The sequence below is a fragment of the Platalea leucorodia genome (assembly GCF_965183815.1).
Source record: "Platalea leucorodia genome assembly, chromosome: Z".
Lineage (NCBI taxonomy): Eukaryota > Metazoa > Chordata > Aves > Pelecaniformes > Threskiornithidae > Platalea > Platalea leucorodia.
In genome coordinates, this window is record NC_138858.1 from 77382091 (window position 1) to 77404091 (window position 22001).

At 40.9% G+C, this 22001-nt stretch overlaps 1 protein-coding gene across 4 annotated transcripts in view; it reads right to left on the minus strand.

The window, feature by feature from the left end:
* PTBP3 (polypyrimidine tract binding protein 3) overlaps positions 1 to 9779 on the minus strand; it is a 55281-nt gene extending 45502 nt beyond the window's left edge. For 2 of the 4 annotated variants that reach the window (XM_082337546.1, XM_082337545.1), the window contains exons 1-4: positions 9706 to 9769; positions 5915 to 5979; positions 1938 to 2069; positions 867 to 900 (exon numbers count right to left, since the gene is read on the minus strand). In XM_082337546.1, the coding sequence (XP_082193672.1) occupies positions 867 to 900; positions 1938 to 2032 (129 nt within the window). In that variant the 5' untranslated portion in view covers positions 2033 to 2069; positions 5915 to 5979; positions 9706 to 9769. Of the gene's footprint in view, positions 1 to 866; positions 901 to 1937; positions 2070 to 5914; positions 5980 to 9705 lie in introns of all 4 variants that reach the window. The other 2 variants (XM_082337547.1, XM_082337548.1) reach the window with 2 other exon arrangements.
* Positions 9780 to 22001: the final 12222 nt, after the last annotated feature.

Genomic DNA, 22001 nt, shown 5'->3' on the forward strand with positions numbered 1-22001 from the left:
GTAAGTCCAAAACAGACACTACCGGACTCCATAGGTCAAAACACTGTAATGTTTTATATACTTTGCATTTATGCTAGACACTGGGCAAGAACCTAAGAAAATAATATTTTCCTCTTGAAATTGTGTATGTCCCATCAATATGCAATTTGAAGATGCCAGGAAGTAAGTTTATGAGAGAAATTACAGACTTCCTATACCAATCATGCCTTTCTGAAGATTCACTATCACAGAGGCTTTTCTCCTCTTCTAGGTTCTTCCCTCTAACATATGATGTCCAGACTGCTCAACTAAATTGGGTCACTGGGAGAGGCTGCAGTGGAGCAAAGACAGCAGAGTAGTAAAATAAACTACAAACAACAAAAGCAACCCTGAGCATGTGATTATCAAGAGCCGTAAAATTAGCATGACAAGTTAAATTGTTAAATGAGCATAAAACATGCATTTTCATTCTTAAAGAATGAAATACTTCCACTTAGTATGACGGCTTTAAACTCATCCTAAAGGACAAGAATCTATATACAGCTTTGAATGCTCCAGAGACCAAGCAGGCATCATGACACAGAAGCAGAGGTTCCTTTGAAAGTGTGCATCAAAAAAAAGATTACAGCTTTTCTTTGTAGCATCATCACTGATTTCTGATTTCCAATAATGTTGTTTTCTGATAGTTTAAATACAAACTTTACTAGGAATAAAGATTAAAAGTTAAAAAACTTTTTAAAAGTTAAAATTGAGAGAGAAATACAGCTAATAGAAACAAAACAAAAACATGAGGCTTATGACTATCAATATGGTATCAGCAAAAACCAGGAAGGGTTATAATAAAGGAAGTAACAAGTGTATATGAAAGGCTATAAACAGATTCCTACCTTTAAACTGGCTGCTGAAAGATCCGTAACAACACTGTATGAAAAAAAATTAAGAGAAAAAATGGAGGATGTTAGCCAATTATTGCAAAGGTAATGGTAAATAGGTTAAGGAAAGAAAGAAAAACATTGTTATAAAAGTAAAAATGTGATGAGTCGTGGATTTTTTTTTCTCTTGCAAAGGAAACAGTTTAACAATGCACAGCATGAAGAAAAAAAAAGAAAATGACTGGCAGGATCACAATAGCAATGAACAAAATTTGTGCAAAATTTCTATAAGAAACACACCCTTTTTACCCTTCATTTTTAACCCCAGTTCCTTCTGAAAACAGAAAAATGCATAAACAGGATTCCAGGATACAGCGGTTATCAGCAGCTCTACCTTGTAGCATGAAAGACATCTACTTTTGTTACTTTGATTTCTATTGTTCTGCAGAACTAAATATACATAACTTAGTTTAAGAAAACAGTATTTGAGGAAAAAAACTCTTGCTCCCCATGCATCCAAAACCCACCATGGATTCATAGGAAGCTACCAAAAAGATTTGTCAAATCAATTTCAATTTAAAAGCATGAAACTACTTTTTCTAACTTACAAATTTTCAGAGCCTTACAAATTGCCTAAAAAAAAAAAAAAAAAAAAATTTCCCCTTTTCAACTTAACCATGACACTCCAAAGACACATGTTTTGGATTGTTTGCCTTTTGAGTACTTAATTTTCGGCTTCACATTTAAAGCTTTTCTCCACAACAACAAAAGCCAGAATTTTTTTTTGTTTAAAAGGAAGATTCATGTTCTCAAACAACCACATAACTCTAGGACTAGAAGGTCTAAGAATTGCACACTTGAAGTCAAGTGGTTGGAAAGTAATAAAAGTCTGCATGATGATGTGCATCACATAAATTAAGTATTACTTGAAAAAGCTCTTGTCCTAATAGATAAAAGATTTGCATCAAGATCAACAATAGAGTATAATACTTCTATTCACAAGCTGAATTTTCGATTACTACTTAGTATTTTCTAGGAGAGTAGTGTTGTATGCAGGAAAAACATGGTCACACTTATGATACCCACAGTTCTTGTCCTTTTTGTCTCATCTGTGTTTTGTTTCCTCCCCACTTCCTTAGCAATGTTTCTTGTCGGTTTCTCACTGCATGACACTTTCTCATGCAATGGTCTCTGTTTCACAGCCCAACTCTGCTTCATCTGTTGGAACAATTAGTAATAAGCTAGCCACTGTAAGAATCATCCTTTAGATTAAAGCTTTGGTATTAATACACTGATCATATAAACCAGGGCAAAGTCATAATCTCAAGCCGTCTGGAGACTCAGGAGACAGCACAGAATTAATATACCCCTATTTTTGTTTACATTCTCCTCTGTATCCAGAAAGCCTATGTCTTTTCTTTAAATGAATGCTCCATCTTTTCAGTATATATGGACAAGAGCTCTTCTCTCTTTTTCCATCTCCTACATATCACCAGTTACACAAAATGAACATTTCCCTTCAGTTTTACTTCACAATAATACATTCTCTACCAGTCTTCATTTCTTCATTTCTCAATAGAACACACAAGTTGGCTGACGAAGTGATCATTTTCCCTGACCAAAGTATACTGTGAGGCAATTTAATAGTAATACTAAAATAATTTTACTGTTAAGTATGACTTCTTTAGTTTTAACCCTACCCTTTTTCTTACAAACATACAACAGACTATGGGAGAAACATGATTCTGAGAAGAAAACCTATGAAGCAAATACAATTCCTGAATGTTATTAATATTTAAATCCATGCATCCTGTTAATATTCTCTGTGTTTTATAAAAGACTGATAACTAAACAAGTTACCACCTTTGGGCAGTCGACAGTTTTAAATTAGACTGCTTTGGTTAAACATCAAGTTATTCACACTCATTAGTTTAGAACACAGTTTTAATCTAGGCTTTGGATTGCATGTTCTGAGAACTCTGGATCCTGCTGAGACCTGGCTTTTTTCTTGTCGTGTTTTACGAGTCCCTCTCCCTATCTTTTAAGGTACACACTGAAACAGCAACTAGTACCATGATAAAGGGGTCTCTCTCCTCCAAGAGAACATTGTTCACAACACACTAGGCTACGCTTGTTGCAAGCGTGCACTAAAAATGTTGATTTTGTACACAAAAGAGATTAACCCTATGGCTCCAAAATAAAGTTCACAAAAATAAAACACTCACAATGAATCATAATCTTGTTCCTTGGTGATTCTACATCAAGGACAGTATTTATGTTATTACTGTCCAGTCCGCAGCGCTACAGAAAGCAACTATTACACAGCAAAAACAAGCAACAGAGAGCAGAAGCAATAGGGAACACAGCATAGACTAAATGATCTTTGCATTTATATAGAAGTCCCGCTAGTCTATATACATGTAAATATAAACACATACACTTGAGACTTATTTTACACGATGGTGAGACAAAAATTGCCATTAGCAGTGCCATTAGCAAACCAATTTCCCTATAGAAAGTATGTTATGGGATCCTGCAGATAAGACTTAGCAATGAAGAGATATTTTTAAGTTACTTTTACATTTGTAAAGCACTTAAATTTACTTCTGTACATTTTTTCTATGTTAAAACAAAGCCACTGCACATACATAAGCTCTAGTTCAATAAATCGAAAATCATGTATTAGTGGATAAAGCAGGGGTGTACAGAATAAAAGGAAATAATATATAAACACAGTCTTCTTCAGTGATGGACTTACATAACACTTCCAAACACATGACAACTAAGACAACTCGCTTTCTGAAGCAACAGATAGCTGCTTTTAATCGGGGGGGGCGGAATCTAGAACTGCATAGAATTATAGACACTAATTTTTCTTTATCAGGAAGTGATGCCTATACTCATTGAGCTTTCACCTGAACACTTACTTTAGCTCTTGCATTAAGTTGACCTATAAGACTGGACAATATATGTAGTTTTGCCACCCATACCTTCACTCATACTTTTGTATTCCATCCCTATAAATACTTGGTTGTCTGGAGGAGAAAGACCAAGGGGGGTGGGGAAAAGCCAATATATAAATTAAAAAACCCAAACAGCTGAAGAGACTGTGGATGTCTGCAGTTTGTACTCATCTTCTGAAACTGACCAGGTTTTAAGAAGAGCAAGCTTTTCTATACCTCTACCAAGTTTTATTACACAGAAACAACTTTGCTAGCACTGACAGAAACCAAAGGATCACCTACTTCTGAGTTCAAGAAGTTTCCTCCACAGAAACTAAGTTTTGCACTACAGCTTCCACCACATCCAAGGTCCTATACTGTGCACTGAATAACTTTACAAAAAATCATTACGGATTTCAAACTGACTGTGTTTTGGGAAAGGACAGGTAACAAACAAGGGGGAAGGAATGAACAGATGTGAAGCTAGAGTAATTTTTCTGGTAACACAAGATCAGAACAAATAGCTTGTCTGTATACATGGAGCAAGAAAGAGAAATTAGAGACTAGAAAATAGAAACAGGTGAACTGACAAAGAAAAAAGAATAAGAAAATGAATACACTGTAGTCGAGAGTAAAATGAGAAAATGAACAACCAAAAAACCCACAGAAATGGAACTGCAAAGAAAATCCTAATCAAGCTGAGTAGAGCTAGGTAGGAAAAGAAAGCCTAACAAAACCAAGTGGGATTATGTGTAATTTGTCAATTAAACTAAGTCATCTGGCAATATTACAAGTCAGTAAAATAATCAGATGCTATATTCATTTAATTTGCAGTGGTCTCTGGGATCACTGTGGCAACATGCATTTCATGCTGACTGCCAAACAATATTGTAAGTGTTTCTAGTCTAGAAAATGTTATGGTTAAAAGGCTGAAGGCATACAGAATCATAGAATAATTTAGGTTGGAAAAGATCTTTAAGATATGGGACTCTGTATCTCATAAAAGGTTGAAGCATAGTTTACACACTCAAATGCAGCCCTTGAAGTATGCTGTCACTCTGGACAAGTGCATAAATGCGTTTCGAATCCTCCCTTTAAAAAAGTCTATGGCCTTTTCCAGAGTATTGCTGTCTAGGAATTACCTAGTAAGCAAGAATCAAAAGTTGGAGCAATACTCTTAACGAAATCACTGCAAGATGCAGTAGAACAGATCTGCAGTAGCCTGCTCTTCATTACAAATGGAAGTTATTTCACGTCCTTCTCACATGTCACTGCACATGTAGCTACCATGCCACCTAAAGACAAGAAAAGGGGTTACCAGTCTCCGATTTCTCCACAAGGTCTGATCCCAACCAGAAGACATGGTAAGATTTGATTTCTGCCTATACTCAAACTGGTTTTGGATCATCCTTATTCCCATGATTAATGCAACCCACCTCCCAAGAGACAGTGATGTTTTGTTTAAATGTTAAGATCATCGTAGGGAGTACTGACCCCACCATACACTTGTGCACTTGTGTGCAGTATGCACACTTGCACAGAGTTTAAGTATGCAAACATTATTTTGATTCCTTTGCTTCTGGTATTGAGAAAGAACAACCTGTCTTCTCCTTGACTTTAAACACCACTATAATATACCATGTCTTTTAATGAATAAGAATGGCAGTAAGTTAAATTACTTGTAGTACAGTGTGATTAAGAAAGTTAATTGCAAAGATAATGGCTAGATTATTGAATCATGTGAGCATTCATTCCATTGGCTTTCACAGGAAATTTAGGGTGCGGCTTCCTCATCAGTTTAAGCTGATCTAAGGCTGCAGTGAGCAGAGGCATTCCCCACCCTTGTGTTTTCATGCCGCGCCGCGCCGCCCGCCCCCCCCCCCCCCCCCCCCCAGTGACTAACAACTGCAAGGCAGCATGGTACCAGAATAATTTAATATGTGGTTCACACACGACAATTGCTACACCACGAGGGAGGTGCAGAAATGTGCTACCAAGGATGGTGCTGCACTTTTGGCAACAGTCCTGAGTTTGAACAACTTTAGCTAACAAGGGAACAGCAAGGCAGGGAAGAGTGCTATCAACAGTAACAGTCAAAATACTTTTCCCCTTTTCACCTACCCACGCTGCAAGACAGTGTAAAAAATGTTGCCTCTTACTCCAGTGTAAAAGTCGCATCCACAGACCTGAAAAGACAAGGTGTATTTTCACGTGTTGAAATGAGAGGGAAAAAAAAAAAAAAGTCTCTCCAAGGTAGTCTTCCATAAAGATTATGCAGCACAAAATGAAATTAGAAGTGTAAATGATATACAATGGTCAAAAGCAGGAAAATGAAAAGCAAGACTGTAATTCCATGCAACAGTTAATGAGTGCAAAAGAATTAAGAACTGTACTTTGAAACAGCAGCTCTAGGCATACTTTTAGTACATAACTAACTCTCACCCTCATGTTTTGACACAGTATTATGTTTAATCAGGATATCCTCTAAAAGAAAGTCGACCTAAACATACTTGTGCTTATCACTTAATACCTCCAGAAATGCTTCAGCTAGCACAGGATTAGTTCACCAGAGAACTTGATAAATACTCCCTGGTAGGATGCAGCATACTTAACTGCTGATGTCCCCCCCCTGCCCCACAGGGTACCTAAGTAGATTAATTTTCTTGACTATAGACCAAATCAAATAAATAGTCATTTCACAACTGGTAAGGAAACTATGAGATTGATTTTTATTTTGCTATTTTCATGTTTCTGATTGTGTCATATGATTCTCATTTCTGATTATATCAGGCATTCATAGTAAAGTTTGTTCAGTGAACAGCAAGCTCATAAGGAGAGATAATTTCATTCATACTAGGCCTGCATTAGATATTTTTTCACAAGCACATGACTCAAAGTGGGTTAGAAACAGATACTGATGAAGGAACTACATGCAGGAAAACATAAGCTATGTAGTTCTACTCTATGTAGAATATAAATCCAAAAAAGACTTGCAAGCTAGAAACCTAAAGATAATAATGTGCAAGTGGTTGATGTCTCTTTAAGAGCTTGAACATCATCTTGCAGAATTCAGAAGCCTTGTTAAACCTGAAGATTTAATCTGGTACTGGAGTGGCTGAACTTAACTTGCAAATATAAATTCAGCTGCTGTGTTTACTGTTGTTCCCGATTTTTTCCTCTTACTAACCCACAAGGAAGTCACTAACCTCAGTTAAAGAAAAATATACATCTATATACATATCTGGGCTGCCTTCAATAGTCAACAAAAAATTAATAGTTCATACCATTACTAATTTCTTTGGGTTTAATCAGTTTAACTTGAGTCACATTTTCCTCCAAATGCAATAACCTTAATTAAAGAGCCAACTTCTTTGCCACAAAACAGTGAAATTTTTACAGCTTTCTAGAGAATCTTCCTGATCCAAATAAAAATGGTTTCTCTGTGTTTACCTTTATGTGTTCTTAGCCTCACTAAATGTAAGTTTTGGATCTCAATTAGCCTCAGTATCCCATAGAAATAAATTAATCCTTGTATTTGATTTCCATATTAGTGCCAATGAAGTGTAATTTTACTTCTTTTACTCTTCCTATTTTGAAGAGCATTTAACAAAAAAAAAGTCACAAGCTGGTTTATGAAAAATTTTAACTTGTTTTACTTTTAAATTCTTAACGCTAGGGCAGTTTTAACCAACCATGGTCCTAATAGCTTGCATCTTCAACTAACAGTTTGGAGATCCTCCAATCAAGTCCAAGTCTCAGAAAGTACTTAGCATCTTCTAACAAAAAAAAAAAAAAAAAAAAAAAAAAAAAAAAAAAAAAAAAACCACCCCCAACCACCCCCAAAAAACAGGCCTTCCTGAAGTGTCACAGGCAGCACCTAACAACTCAGAGCATACTCAAACTTGCAGTTATCATCAACCACTTGTACCATTACTGAAACACCTAAAAAGCTCTACTTAAGAAAATTTCTTAAAAAACACTCAATTGATTCACCTTTAATGTCCTTAGTCTTTGCCTTACTCTCTGACAAGCAATTTTATTAGGAAGGCTCTACCTTATGATGTTAGACTTGTACAGTTTAAGAACTGCATACATTTTGCTAATACTATTTCTACACAAAACAGAATGAATGTCAACCTTAAGTTGTCTCTAATATTAGCATTTCAGGGCAGTACACCAACCGACGCATGCCCCTTTTCCCTCCTCTCTCAACTGAAATAACAAAACCTTTATGAAAATTAAAAAACAGTTTGCAAAAGGAAGTCATCATACTAGTTGATCAGATTAAAAAAGAGGAGATTCTCACTCCAGTGAGAACTTCCTTAATTTTCTTTTGAAATTTTCCAAAAATTAGTTTCAAAGCGAATGTGAAAAATGCTGATCATAGCAAAATTATCATTACATTTTTGAATTAAGTTCTCCAAAAAGATACTTCCTAACACTATTTGCTTTTTGATTAATCAGCATTTATACAAGAGTGTTCTTGTCAACCTGCCTCCCTATCAAGGCTTCCACTGCAACGGTGTTAAAAGATGTCAGAAAAGTTTGGGCTGCGCTGCTCTGAGTCATCAGAAAGAAAAAAAAAAAAAAAAAAGGCTTCCTAACTTCTGTATCACAGTTGCAAGATTTCAAGAACAACTCAGATTTTACAGGCCACTGAGTACAGGATGCACTTTAAGTTAATAATATCTATGTTTTTGCATGAAGTTAGAAGCACTGTCTTTAGTGACAATTTCCATTTTCATGTATGCATACTGTTATGACAAAAAAAATTAAAGAAACAGCGAAGTACTTTATTGACATTAGGCATAGTTAGTTTCCCGGGACAGTTGAATTTCCCACCATGGTCAAACTTCCCAGGCTTTGGATTTTGAAACACCAATAGGCAAAGGAGAAAACATCAGTCATCATATTTGCACTTAAAAAGTAGCGAGGGAAGTTGGCAGTACACGTAATCAACTTGGTTTTATTACTTAGTTTCAAGTTAAGAAACTTTATCAAGACATATGACAGAAGGCAGTGTACACCACGCTACCCCAGCAACGGGAGCACAATACTTCAAACTTGCTAGAAATAGTTTTATCTTCTGAGGACCACATACATGTATAAACTTTACCACTGTAACAACTTACCGTGCACTTAAGGCCTTCAGTGCGGTCTATAAAAATGCATTTAAGACTACATGAATAATCATTCCGATTATTGATTAACCTTGCAGAATAGATGTCAATCAGTTCACTTCCACATATGCACTTCTATCGGGCACCAGCGACACGGCAGAGAGCAGCACCCCCCGCTTTTTCTGCCACACCGACCCGCCAGACTCGAGGTACAAAACTGAAGTCGCCACGCGAAACTGCCGTCTCCAAAAGCTCGTCGCGACCCTCACTCACCCTTAAGAAAGTAGCGCGCCAGAGAGCTTTTTAACACGCTAAAAGGGGTAAAACTCCGTAACAAGATTAAAAACCGGCGGACGAGCGGCACCCGAGAGGCGAGGGCCCCTCCGGCCCCGGGCGCCGCGGGAGGGCGGCCCCGGCCCCGCGGGCAGCGCCCGCCGCATCCCCGCCCGCAGCCCGCAGCCGCGCTCCGCTTCCACCGCCGCGCCGGACGGCTGCCCTCGCCGCCGGGAAAAGCCAGCCGCCGCCACCGGCGTGGAAAAAACCGCGCCCCCAACCCCGCTGGGGAAAAAAAGAAAGAAAAAGGAAGAAAAAAGAAAGGAAAAGAGAGCAGAGAGCGGAGACACCCTCAGGCCCCGATACCACAAGTTCCCGCGAAAGCGCCCGGTCCCTCAGCTCCAGACCAGCGACGGCTGCGGGCTTCCTCCTGCCGCAGGTACCTGGCGGAGCGGCCGGCGGCAATATCCCCACCTCGGGCCCGGCCCCTCCGAAACCCGGCCCCCCTGCGACACCCACCTTTCCCCTCGCTCCGCTCCCTCCGCCGGGGGCGGGGGGTACCTCCCCCGGGCCCCCCTCTCCCCACCCCCGGCGCGGCGGCCCGCCGCTCCGAGGAGGAAGGGAAGGACCCGCGCCGGGCCGGGCCGGGCCGGGCCGGGCCGACCCCCCGCCTGCGGAGGCCGCGCCCCGCCCCGCCCCAGGCGGCGCCAGGTGAAGCCCTCAGGGGGCGGACGGCCGCCGCCCGCCCCTCAGTGCGGCCCCGGGCCCGGGGGCAGGGCAGCGGCGGCCGGTACTAACCCATCCGCGGCCGGGGCCGGGGCCGGGGCCGCGGCCGGGGGCGGGAGGGGGGAGGCCGCCGCGGAGCGCGGGTGAGAGGGAGCGGCCGCGGGCGGGGCCCCCGCCCCCGCCCCGCCCCCCCGCCCCGAGGGGCGGTGCCCGGCGGCGGGAGGGGGCGAGTGCGCCTGCGCGGCGGCGGGCACGCGGCCGCCTCGGCCGCCCTCGGCCCCGGCTCGGCTGGCGCGCGCTCGCGGTCGGGCGCGCCTGTGTCGTTCCCCCGCCACCCCCCCACCCCCGCGGCGCAGGCGCGGTGCGGCCCCGTGCGCCGGCCCTCGGTGCCCCGCTGCCCTCCTGCCCCGCGGTCGCGGCCCCGCCGGGTCTGGGGGAGCTCGGGGAGCGCACAGGCGTTCGCCGGAGGCCGAGGGGCAGCCAGAGGCCGCTGGCGGGGTCGCGGGATTTCGGGTGGGCCAGCCCCGAGGTGGTGCTGGTGGGTCGTGCCCCGTGGCGTGGCAGGCCTTCTCCAGCTCCAGAGCTGGCCGCCGCGTCTTTTAAAGGCGGTCAGGTCTCGTTCCTGTTGGGGCTGGTTACGTGGGTTGTAAATTCACTGGGCCACGGGTGGGACAGCGGGCAGAGGCCGAGACACGTGCGTGAGGCCTGGGGAGCAGGGCGGGGAGCTGTTGAGTAACGCCCAGCCCTGTCTGGTAACTTAGATGTATCTGAGGTGGCTGTGCAGGGTCCTGCGTTGGTTCTGCATCCCCTTTCCGAGAGGTGGGCGCCCGAGGGGTGGGATGTACTGTGCAGGCAGCAGCCAGATGAGGCATCTGCGTGTCATGGGACTGGAGGGAAACGCGTTCCTGTGGTTCGTGACCTGTGTAGTTCAGACTTTAAGGACTTCCCTGAACTAATTCCTTTTCTGGGCTATGGCATTAAAGAAATGTGTAGCCTCAATCAAATGGGTGAGAGGCACAAGGCAATCTTGGCATTATCAATGTCCTGTGACTCTGATAGACTAGAGTGTACTAGAGTAAGAGACCTGTCACAGTGTTTGGGATAAAGCTCTTTTTGTATTGTGTCTCTGTAGAAATATAAGGTATGGAGGTTTCTTGTATCACTCTTGACACAAGTCATCTAAGAACAGGAAGAAGAGGCAGCTTCAGTGCAAATGGCTTGAAAATTGTGCGTGAGATGTCAGTACTTCCCATGATGTGGAAGTTGCAAGTGTGATAATGATGGGAAGCGTGTACATATGAGGGTTGGAGGGGGACAGTGGATAGAGAGAGGCCCCATTGGTCTCTCCACTAAACCGCTGCCCGGCACAGGAAGAGGTGTCTTCATTTTAAGCGTGGCAGATTGTGACAGTTGCTTATTTGATTGATTGACAGTTGATTATTTGATGCACAAAATCACCTGAAAGTAAAAGCTAAAAGATACTGAAGACAAGATAATATCTGAAGGGAGGGAGATCCATATGCTTTCACAAGCCATTTGCAGGTTGGTGTCCTTACAGTGTGAATCCTTTGACACAAAGTGGGAAGAGGCTTGCATTTGTATTTATTCAGTGCCTAACACAATCACAGTACCTGACAGCATTCTTTACAGGGAACAATGGGGTTTGTTATATATTTGCATCTTCTGGAGTTCACTCAGTGCAAGACTTAGCCTGGCACACAGGCTTTTGATGATTACAATTCCCAGTCCTCTCTCCCTTCAGGTAATGAGAATGTATTTGGAGAGTGAACCGCAAGCACTTCCTGGCAGATGATATCGATCATCTGTGTCCTGTCGCCTGCTGGAGGGTATTATTTGCATTGAATGTGATGGGACATCTTTTGAGTCCTGCTATAGGGAGAGCAAGTGGAATGACAAGAAGAAGATGGTAGGTAGCAAGTTCACCAAGTACTTAGCCCAATCCCTGCCTGCATCAAGGAGCGCCGACGAAAATGAGTACTTTGGAGTTTGTGGAACATAACATACACACCAAAACGGGGGACTGGGTTTGATCAAGGCTGTAGGTTGAGAGTCCTGTTACCTAAAAATAGAATGAAACTTTTTCAGCTGAAGGTTATAAAGTCCATAGTGGCAAGAGGCTGCTGTGTCTCATCCTTTTTCTCAGTTTTCCCCCCAAACATGATAGCATACCAGTCTGTCTTTGCTATCACAGCTGCTAGTGTGGCCAGCCCATACACTATATTGGGGAATTAACCTGACCTTCAAAAAATACTTTTTTTTTTAAACTAGGTAATGTGTCAACCAGTTTGGTCTCCTAATGCAAGGCAAAAAGAGTGTTTGTATGCTGTGTTTCTGGTTTGGGACTGTTAGGGCAGGAGGCAAGAAAAGCATCTTGTAGAGAGAGGGAAATTTCATTTCCCCTGTGTACCTCCAAGTTTTTGTGGTTTGATAGCACAACCTCATATGTCCTTTAAACTCAACCTGAATTCTCTGATCGGGGAAAAGTTGCAGTCTCAAGTGGAAATTGTGAGAAAGTTGTGGTTTCATATGGTTTCCACCTTAGACCAGGTTTTGATTTAAATGTTATCATCATTTGCGAAAGAAGTGAGGTTGAGTGTGTTGTTTGATTTAATTGGTCTATCTCCAAGAGTAAGTTCTTGAAAACAGTAGATTTTGTTAAGAATATAGGAGTGTTTAAAGGCTTGCTTTTCTGTTCCCCCATGAAATACAGGAGCAAGACAAATCACGATGATCAAAAAAACCCCACCCAGCATATTGACAGCTGAGGGTAAGATTAGAAGTACTTTGGTGAGTATTAATTTGAAAAAATGAATTTTACTCATAACACCAGACTCAAAATCGATGATATGTTATGATATCAGTTATGATGAGAAAAGGAGGGGGAAAAAAAAAATGTATGAATGAATACATGTATAATGAATATATAATATATATTCTAATATATATGCTAATACATATATTCTAATATTAGAATATACATACACACATGCAAATATAGTAATATAGTCAATAGTTTCAATATATTAAATATATGTTAGTAATTATATATATTTTTATATAAATATAAAATTATGAAATTTTGAATCCTTTGAAAGATCTTTTCTTTAGAGGTCAGATTGTGAAAAATGCCTTACAGCTTCATCCCTTTGCACACATGTTTCTTGTTACCAGTTAAATATACAATGTAATTTAAAAATACTATGAGGGTTCTCCTGTAATTGATCTGTATACTATAAAAACAGAAATAAGTGTGTTTTGCCAATGATCTAGACTGTGCTGCTGTTGAAGAATGCTTTTAAATTAACAAATTCACAAAACCAATAGAAATTTTGAAAGATTGTTATGATAGAAAAAAAAAATCTTTTGTGATAGGGCGTGCAAGCTAGTTGTTAACACATCCAGGGAAGAACAAGAAGGAAGAAAAGTTTGAAAATTCCCTGGGAGGGAAGGAGCAAAGGGGACGGGGGGAGAGAGAGAAAGGTAATGTGAAGGAAAACACTTACAGGAAGCAAACTTGGGCTTTGGTAGTTACATTCATACTTTCCCTGTGACACTTTTAGTGTTTGGTTTTTTGTTTTTTTTAATTGGTCCACTTATTTTACTCATTCTTTTCTGCTTGCTTCCCTGGTTGGTTGTGTCTGTTCTCTTTTCTCCTTTTCCAGTTTCTTTCAATTGCATTCTTCCTGATCCATGTCAAATTCATGTTTCTTTCAAGTTTAGGGAAGTCAGTGGAGTTGTGCTGTCTATAAACTAGGTGTGAATGATTGTGTTGAATGGATGTGTTGTGTTTCAGCTGCCTCTTTTATAAGGACACATAAACTGAATGATGGTCTTGTTTGCTTTAAAGAGGTATATGGTGTAATTTAATTAAATGGAACCTCAAGCAAGAACAGAGGTCTGTATGCACAGATCCAACTATAGCATCAGGGCCTGGGTGCACAATAATTAGCCTACTCAGCATACAAATATGATTAGACAGACACAATCAGTCAATGTGATCTACTCTAAACAAACTATTTTTATCTGTTTTCAGCAGCACAGCGTTTTATTGAAAATGACTTATCTTTGAGGTTATTCATATCAAGTTTAAAGAAACTAACACCGACCGTATTTTTCTCATTCATATCTTATTGATATTCCTATTGTCCATATTACTAATACTTTCTTACACTGTGAAAAAAAAAACTTGGCCTGTTTTTCTGTTTTGTAATTTTGTTCTGTCAAACTTACTGCACAGATCCATTTTGGAATTTATCTGATCTGTTTATCACAGAAGAAAACTTTCTATAGATTCCCAACATTGAAAACACTTTCTCTTTTCTGATTCAGTCAGTTTTTAATGCTTGCCACAGAATAAATATGTAATCTTCAAGTCATACTGTTCCCATGTGCTGTCACCAGGAGCGCAACTTTCTGTGTGTGCTGATTCAATACCAAAGGGAGACGTGGAACCCTCAGTTCCAGACCTCTCCATTTCTTCACTGGATCTGATCTGGCATGACTACCTACCATTCTGAGTTTTAGTTTACACATCCATAAGACAGGAATTGTACTTATTATGAAACTCTGGGAAATTAATTTGAGAAAGAATATGTTCAATCTTTTCAGTGAGCAATTTAGCACCAACTTTGCACTTTTCTTGCCAGGTTAACCAGTGAAAAAATATGGCTTTCCATATTTTTCCCAACATTACCGTTAAGTCATTTTAAACAATACATATGATCACTGCAAATTGTCAGCTTTCATTATTATCTTCCAAATTATATGGTCATCATAGTAAATCAATAGTTTAGACATCTTTGTTACATTTGCTTCTTGTTTTTGCTATGCAGATATATCAAGTAATTGCTGTATGAGTGCTAACTCATTGGAACAAACTCATTACCATATGATTTTAAGAATTTTTTTTACATTAATTACTAGTTGGCAGTTAAAAGGTCTTCTAAACTGCTTTTTATTTAATGGGAAAATATCCTGTTCTCCATTTCTTTTAGCTCCTGTTGACTCAGAATAATTTGATACATTGTTGTCTTTCATGTAATTCTTCCATTAAAACCTATCAGTTCTTTGTAAAATGTTATGTGTACGTAGTCGGATATGCTATGTTTCTGGGAATACCGTACGATACAACTTGTAGTAGGAACTTCTTTGTTTACTTCCCTGGAAAAACACAAGAGATTTCTTATCACCAGAGTCGTTGACCAGCAGATTCAGCTTTGCTCGTACTTGACAACACAAGGCCTTCACTACCAACTGTATCTCAAGAAATAACAGTCCTAACTAAACCTGACAATTCACTGCAACTTGCCAGCTCCTCAGCTGTTCCGACCCAACTACTTGTAAGGTCATTCCACAAGCTGGGTTAAAAAACGTAACTTCCTCCTCCACCTTTTTGTTGGGGTCAGGCCAGTTGGCCAAAGTGGGGATAGCCATTTCCAGTAGTGGGCACAGCAGACGCCTGGAGAGAGCAGCCATGGACTTCCAGGGGCCAACCCATATCTGACTTAGCATGCACTGATACAGCTGGCAGCTCCTGGTAGGGTGTAGCCTCTCCACGAGACTGCCCACTTCACCGTGGCTCGGCAATACAAGTTGCATCTTTGACTCTACTGGTCGCTTCTGGAGAGAAACTGAACAAGATGCTTCCTCTGAGCAAACCAATTCCTTTGAGTGAACCACTCAAAGTGACAGTTAGATATTGTGATTTACCATTCTGTGTCTTTCACAAAGGAGTCTGATGCATTGCAGAAAGTGGGTGCAGAATCTTAGCAGAATTTTACTGACAACGAAGAAAAGGGAGAAATTGTTTTGTTAGGCTATTAAAAGCTGTGTTTATCAAAACACTAATGCCAGACTGAAATCACTGTGTGGCCACAGTTCAAGAGCAGCTATTTATTTTCTTTTTTTCCTGAGAGATAAACTTGACAAATTTCTCTTCAGCTGGTAAGTGTGAGAATGTGTTAAAATATATGTGCTATTGCAATAGTCATACATGAGGTTACTACTAAGGAATTTACTTATAGCTGCTTTGCTATAAAGTCTGAAATACCCTCATATGGGGGTAATGTTCTTGTAGTTAGGACTCAGCTACCATTCAAGGTTATGGTTCATCTCCTGATTTCAGTGCAGAATCATTGTAAGACCACAGTAAACCTAAACAGCATTTGTTGACAAATGGGGACAAATTAATATTTGCCTATCTCATGGAATTGCTAAGAGAATGAACTAACTGAATCAGCAGTCACAAAAACAAAGTAGCTAACCTGTTAACTGTAGCCCAAAGTGGAGGGCCTTACACTAATGTAGTCTAGGGCTGCCAAAGATCTATGGCTGCTGTGCAGAGATCCAAGTCACAGAAGGTGGCGGAAGATCAGGTGAGGACAGTAAAAGGCTTCGGCAGAGTTTGGATGTAGAGAGTGTTGGGGAATGGTGTGTGATATTTAGGAATAGCAGAAATTGAAAGGTATTTAATTTGTGCCTGTTGATACCAAAGTTAATTTGTTACCAGAGCTTAAAGTAAACTTTGAAGCAAGATCTAGCAAACTTGGGATGTAAAATTATGCTCTGAAATCAGTATTTGTGCATGTAAATAGAACTGCCAGAATGTGTAAAATTGTGAACATACCACCTCCCCAGTGACGTAAAAAAAAATCTGTTTTTAAAGTAAATATTGGGCATTGGACAGTTCAGAGGAAACTCAGAATGTCACCCCAAATCCAGGTTTAGACTCAGAGGTAGCCATTTGAATCACAGAGCAGAGGATCAGGAGACAAAAGACAGGCACAGAGTAAGAGCAGGAACTGGCTGTTTCACGTCCCCAAGTAACCATTTTTCATTGCTGATAAGACAGTACCAAACACTTTGTCTTGTGTCTGACTATTCTGAGACGCTCCTTGTCCTGCAAGACAAAAAAATGAAATTGAGTAGGATCCATCCAGTGAGTATGGCAGCAAAGATCTAATTCTTAGTCCTTTTCATTGCCCTCCTCCCAGGATCCAGTTGGTACGAATGTTGGGTGTGTATGTGATACATTACTAATCCGGTGGCTGTTTCAGGGGTGCATGCAAAACTGGGGCATGTTCTCAGTCTAATTCATAATATATGCCTGGAGATGGTCAGTGAATATTATCCATTGTTTCTCATTGCATTTTCATTATGCTGAAGTGAGTTACTCACTGCCACCATTTACAAACCTATTTAAAGTTACTGGATGTGGCAGAGGGGAGAAGCATTCAAGGACTTTTATTAAGGAGGGCTTCCAGAGGCAGAAGCTACTGCTCACGTTGTGAGGACAAGTGGGACTCTCTTAGGATGCCAAGTCTCATTTTTCCATGGGATGGTCGGGTGGCAGCAAGAGGAGGGTGCTGCCCAACGGAAGGCGAGAGAAGAGCAGCCACAAGACAAGCCGGGCGGTGGCCTCAGCAGCAGAGTGCAGTCCCATGGCACCAGAGGCCGGTGAGCAAAGCAGAGCGGTGACTGCAGCAGGTCCTGTTGATAGTCTGGTGAGCATTAGGCAAAGCGGAGGTAACATGCCAGGTCCAAGGTGAATCCAGGAAATCCATACGACGATTCAGGCACAGAGCTAGAGGCAAGCATACCTAAGATGTCACTCAGGCAGGGACTGAAGACCCAGGCATGAGGTTGAATGGAGACTCCAGTCAGAGGGAGTAGGTGGAGGCTCTGGGAGAGGCTTGTCAGGGCAACCAAGGCCTGTTTGTCACCTAGGTTCCTGACAGGGACTTACTGGGTGTGGGCTTTCCCATTGACTCTGTGTAGGTCAGAGGCAGAAAGAAGATGGGATATCAAGATGAAAAGAAGCCAGCAGAAAGGTGAAGAAGTGATGAATGGCTCTTTGAAAGGCAGCTAATGGTCAGAGCTCCCTTTGAGCAGAATGCCTGTTGGAAAAGCAGACAGTGCTTTTGGATGAAGAAATATTCCTACTTTTTTTTTTTTTTTTTAACTAGTGGGATATACAGTGGTGTGAGCATCTTTTGTTCAGAAATATCCCCACAAGCCCTCTGGATAACACCAAAACTTTCTGACTCATGTAGTCCATTTTTTCCCCAGATGGAAGTGGTTTGACTTTGTGATTTGCTCTGTATTTGAAGGGTACTTACTGTCATGATGTAAGTAAAGAGAATATCTTGATGCTGTAATAATTCTGGTAATACTAATGAAACTCTGAATGTTGGGAGATCATTGGCCTAGGGTTTCTTAGTTGATTTGGTTGTTGACTGAAGAGACACATAGGGAGTTTTTTTCTATGTTGCCTGTTTTAACCATCCACTTTTCAGGACAGAGCCTAATTTATTGTACTTACATCTTGACATTCTGTGACCCAGATTTCTGGTACAGCATCTATTCAGTTCAAAAAAGTTACAAACATTGTATGAAGATTTGTCATTCAGAGTTCAGGGAACTGCCCTCTTTTGAGTACTCTTTTTCTCGAAGTCATGACATCTAAGTTTTCTCAGTTTTTCTTCAACTGAAGCCACTGCTGTGCCTAATAATGGAGAAACATAGAGAAGCCTTTGTACTTCAATGTGGCAACAGCACCGCACGGGTATAATAGATCTGTTACCTCCTCCAGGTGCCTTCCTGTTACAGCTTGACATAACATGTATAATAAATTTTTCAGCACCTCCAGGTGCCTTTCTGTTACAGCTTGACATAACAGTACCCTCTAGTGGTAAACTTTATTTACTTATTTATTTATAGCATATTTGGAAGTGCCACAGAAACAGCAGAACTTCCAAGATGGCCAATTAGCTGATAACTGTTATAGTGGAATATCGTTATCACACACCACCTTTTTTCTCCATGAAAATTTTCCTTTACATTCTTCCAGTGTTATAGATGAGTTTATGGTAGTAAGTTTCATTAGTGGACCAAATTTCCCATCAGTACATCTCTCTAGTAAATTGAAATGCATCTTTATTTTACAGCTCTAGCATACTTACTCATGTTCCTTTTTTTCTTTCCAAATATTCAAATAATCTATTTTTGGTAGGTAACCTCCAATTTCACTTTTTTTAGTACAAGTTTCTTTTATATCTGTGTTGTCCCCTTACAGACTTTGATTAACCTTGCATAGCATCATGCTTATGACTTTTTTTCTTTTCCAGGTTTTTCATTAGTTAGTTGTCCTTTAGGATGCTTCAGTGTGATTTTAGAGTTCAGTCCCACATTACACTTTGCAAATTACTATTCCCAGCTCCACAGGATTTGTTTCACAACAGATGCTCACTATCTCACATGAACTTTATAAGTAACTAAATGTACTAACATATGCATTACTGGGGGAGGAGTCTTAGCCAGAGAAACATCTGCTATGTGTTTGATTCTGTTGATAAGGATCATTTGTAACTGCACACTGTTGCTTGTTATGCAATATCTATATGTATTGCTTGACTATAGTTAACAACTCTGTTCCACAACTTTTTGGAATTACTTGGAACCAAAGAATTTGCAGAGTGCAGAGTTTGCACTAACATTTACTCATGTATCTTGATCATGTGTGGCCACAAACAGCTCCCTGTTGGTATATAGTGTTTCTGAGATTGCTCTCCTGAAGACCTAGCTTTCTACTTGCCCTTCTGGGGGTCTAAATAGTTTTTAGATTCTAACCTAAGCCATCTACCCCAAAACTGGTTAGACTGCTGCATAGTGCAACATTTGGGTGTTTGTGTCTTTTATGAGGTCATGGTCTAAATGCCTAGAAGAGTGCTCAAGCACTGAGACCACAACTAGTAATTTTGTGCTCAGTCTTATGTCTCTTATGCCATTGAAAGAGCTTTTAATTGCTGTGGGTAACAGTTTGTACCCTAGAGTTAAACGTAGGCTTTCTTCTATACACCGAATTGTTCGTAAGCTCTCCTGAATGACCTTTTTGTAATCCCTGCTCCCTGTGCTCAGCAACACATCCATATTTCTGGCAGATATACCAGGCTACATCTGCCTACATGAAGATGTATTTCTTTTCATAGTTCTCTTCTGCTTTTTTCTAGTAACTCTCAGGTGAACAAGGAAATTACGAAGTGGACGTGAGAGGTGGAGTTCTTTGCCCAACTAGAAAATAATATGAAAGAGGTGCCCACAGTTTTATTTAAGAAGATTGCTTCTGCCAGCTCAGATGAAGTCCAGTCTTACAAACACTTCACCTAGTAGAGGTAAAGAGAATGTGACAGTTTGGCAGAGGATGAAGTGAGTGTGGGAAACAGGAACTGTCCAATACAGATTTGGCACAGCTTTTAGGAGAATGCCTTTCCACTCTCTTTTTTTTTATTCCTTAATCACTCCTTTTCCCCCCATGGTTGTGAGGAATGACAAATCAACTCTGTGTTTGTGCTTCAACAAAGGTGGGAGAAGGTGCTCGCTGAGGGAAGTTAGGTATCTCTGAGAATGCTCTCAAAAGGTGATGACCGTTTGGCAAAATCATAATCTGTAAAACAGTTACCATTTAGCAGCCCTGTTGTTAATGACTGCATTGTTGCTCTGCTCTTTCATGTACCTACCCTCTTGCTTGCCTTCTCTTTGGGATGCCCATTCTTCAGGTCAGGGCTAGTCTACTCTGCGTTTGCTCAGCAACTGGCCCAGCGGGACTCAGCCTTTAGTATATTACAGATAAGCAACAAGAGCAACTAGAATAGAATAGCATAGAATATTTCAGATGGAATGAATGTACAGTGTTAATCTAGTCCAACTGCCTGACCACTTCAGGGCTGACCAAAAGTGAAAGCAAATTATTAAGGGCATGTCCAAATGCCTCTTGAACACTGACAGGCAGGTGGCATCGACCACCTCTCTAGGAAGCCTGTTCCAGTGTTTGACCACTCTCTTGGTAAAGTAATGCTTCCTAATGTCCAGTCTAAACCTCTCCCAGCACAGCTTTGAACCATTCCCACTTGTCCTGTCACTGGATACCAACTACTCATAAGATAGGCTAGTGAAACAATCTGCCGTTCTCCTTGAAGACTTATATTTCTGCTTCTTCCAGAGAACTGTATGAAGACCGAGAAACTTCATCAAGCAATTGCAGTAAGCAGTCTCTTCTTTATATGTCTCTTGTAGCATTTCTTGTTGTTCTTTCTTCCTGACAGCTCAGAGTAGGAATATCTGGTGAGTATGTATTCCCCATTGTTTTCAAGTACAGATGTCATTTGACCATGGTATGAAGGCTTCAGGTTAGGAGGATGATCTGTACCTCATTTCAGTTATAATACATGGTGGAATACCAAGAGCCCTTTGCAGTCTGAAGGAAGAAAATATGTAGTATAAAACAGTGGCTTACCGTATTCTGCTATAGATAGAGCTTGAATTTATATAATGCACTGAATGGCAGTCATTTTAATCTGACTACTTGTAAGGATAGTGCTTTAAACACCAGAGCCCAATTCTGCAAGAGTTTTGCACAGAGACCCAAGGATTTAATTCAGGCTCTATGAGATGCTGGGTCAAGGTTACAAAGAGTTCATTTCTGAGCTGGGGACACTGGACTAGATCCTCAAATGTGTTTATGTACCTACTTCTGTTTTCAAACTATGTTTTCAGAACTTGTCTAATACAAGATATGGTCAGTTGTAGCAGTGATGAATTTTCCTGGTTTTGAGAAGGCTTTAAGGGGCATTGTGTCAGAACAAAGTTAATTAACCATAAGTTCTCCTTGTATTATTGTTGTAAAAATGGCCAAAAAATACTTGGGGGGGGGGGGGGGGGGGGGCGGGGAAGAAGGCAGCTAAAGCAAAGGTAGCCTACAGTTGTAAACTAAGAGAGACAGGGAGAAATAGTCTACCTTCATTTCTCATGTTCAGAAGGGAACACCTGGCAGCCATACAGTATTTCAGCTGGTTACTTATGTCTTTGGTTCTTTGCTCTCGAGAACAGTGCCTCTGTGATTTATTAGATGTGCTCATTGCTGTTAAAGGGAAATGAAAAGTATGTGTTGAAAACATAAATGGAAAGGAATTAAGGTATGGATGCTAATACTAATTTTTTAAAGCATTTTGTCCATTTTACTCACTGTGCAAGTTCTCTCAACCACACCCTGCAAAAGTGCCTTCACAAATTGC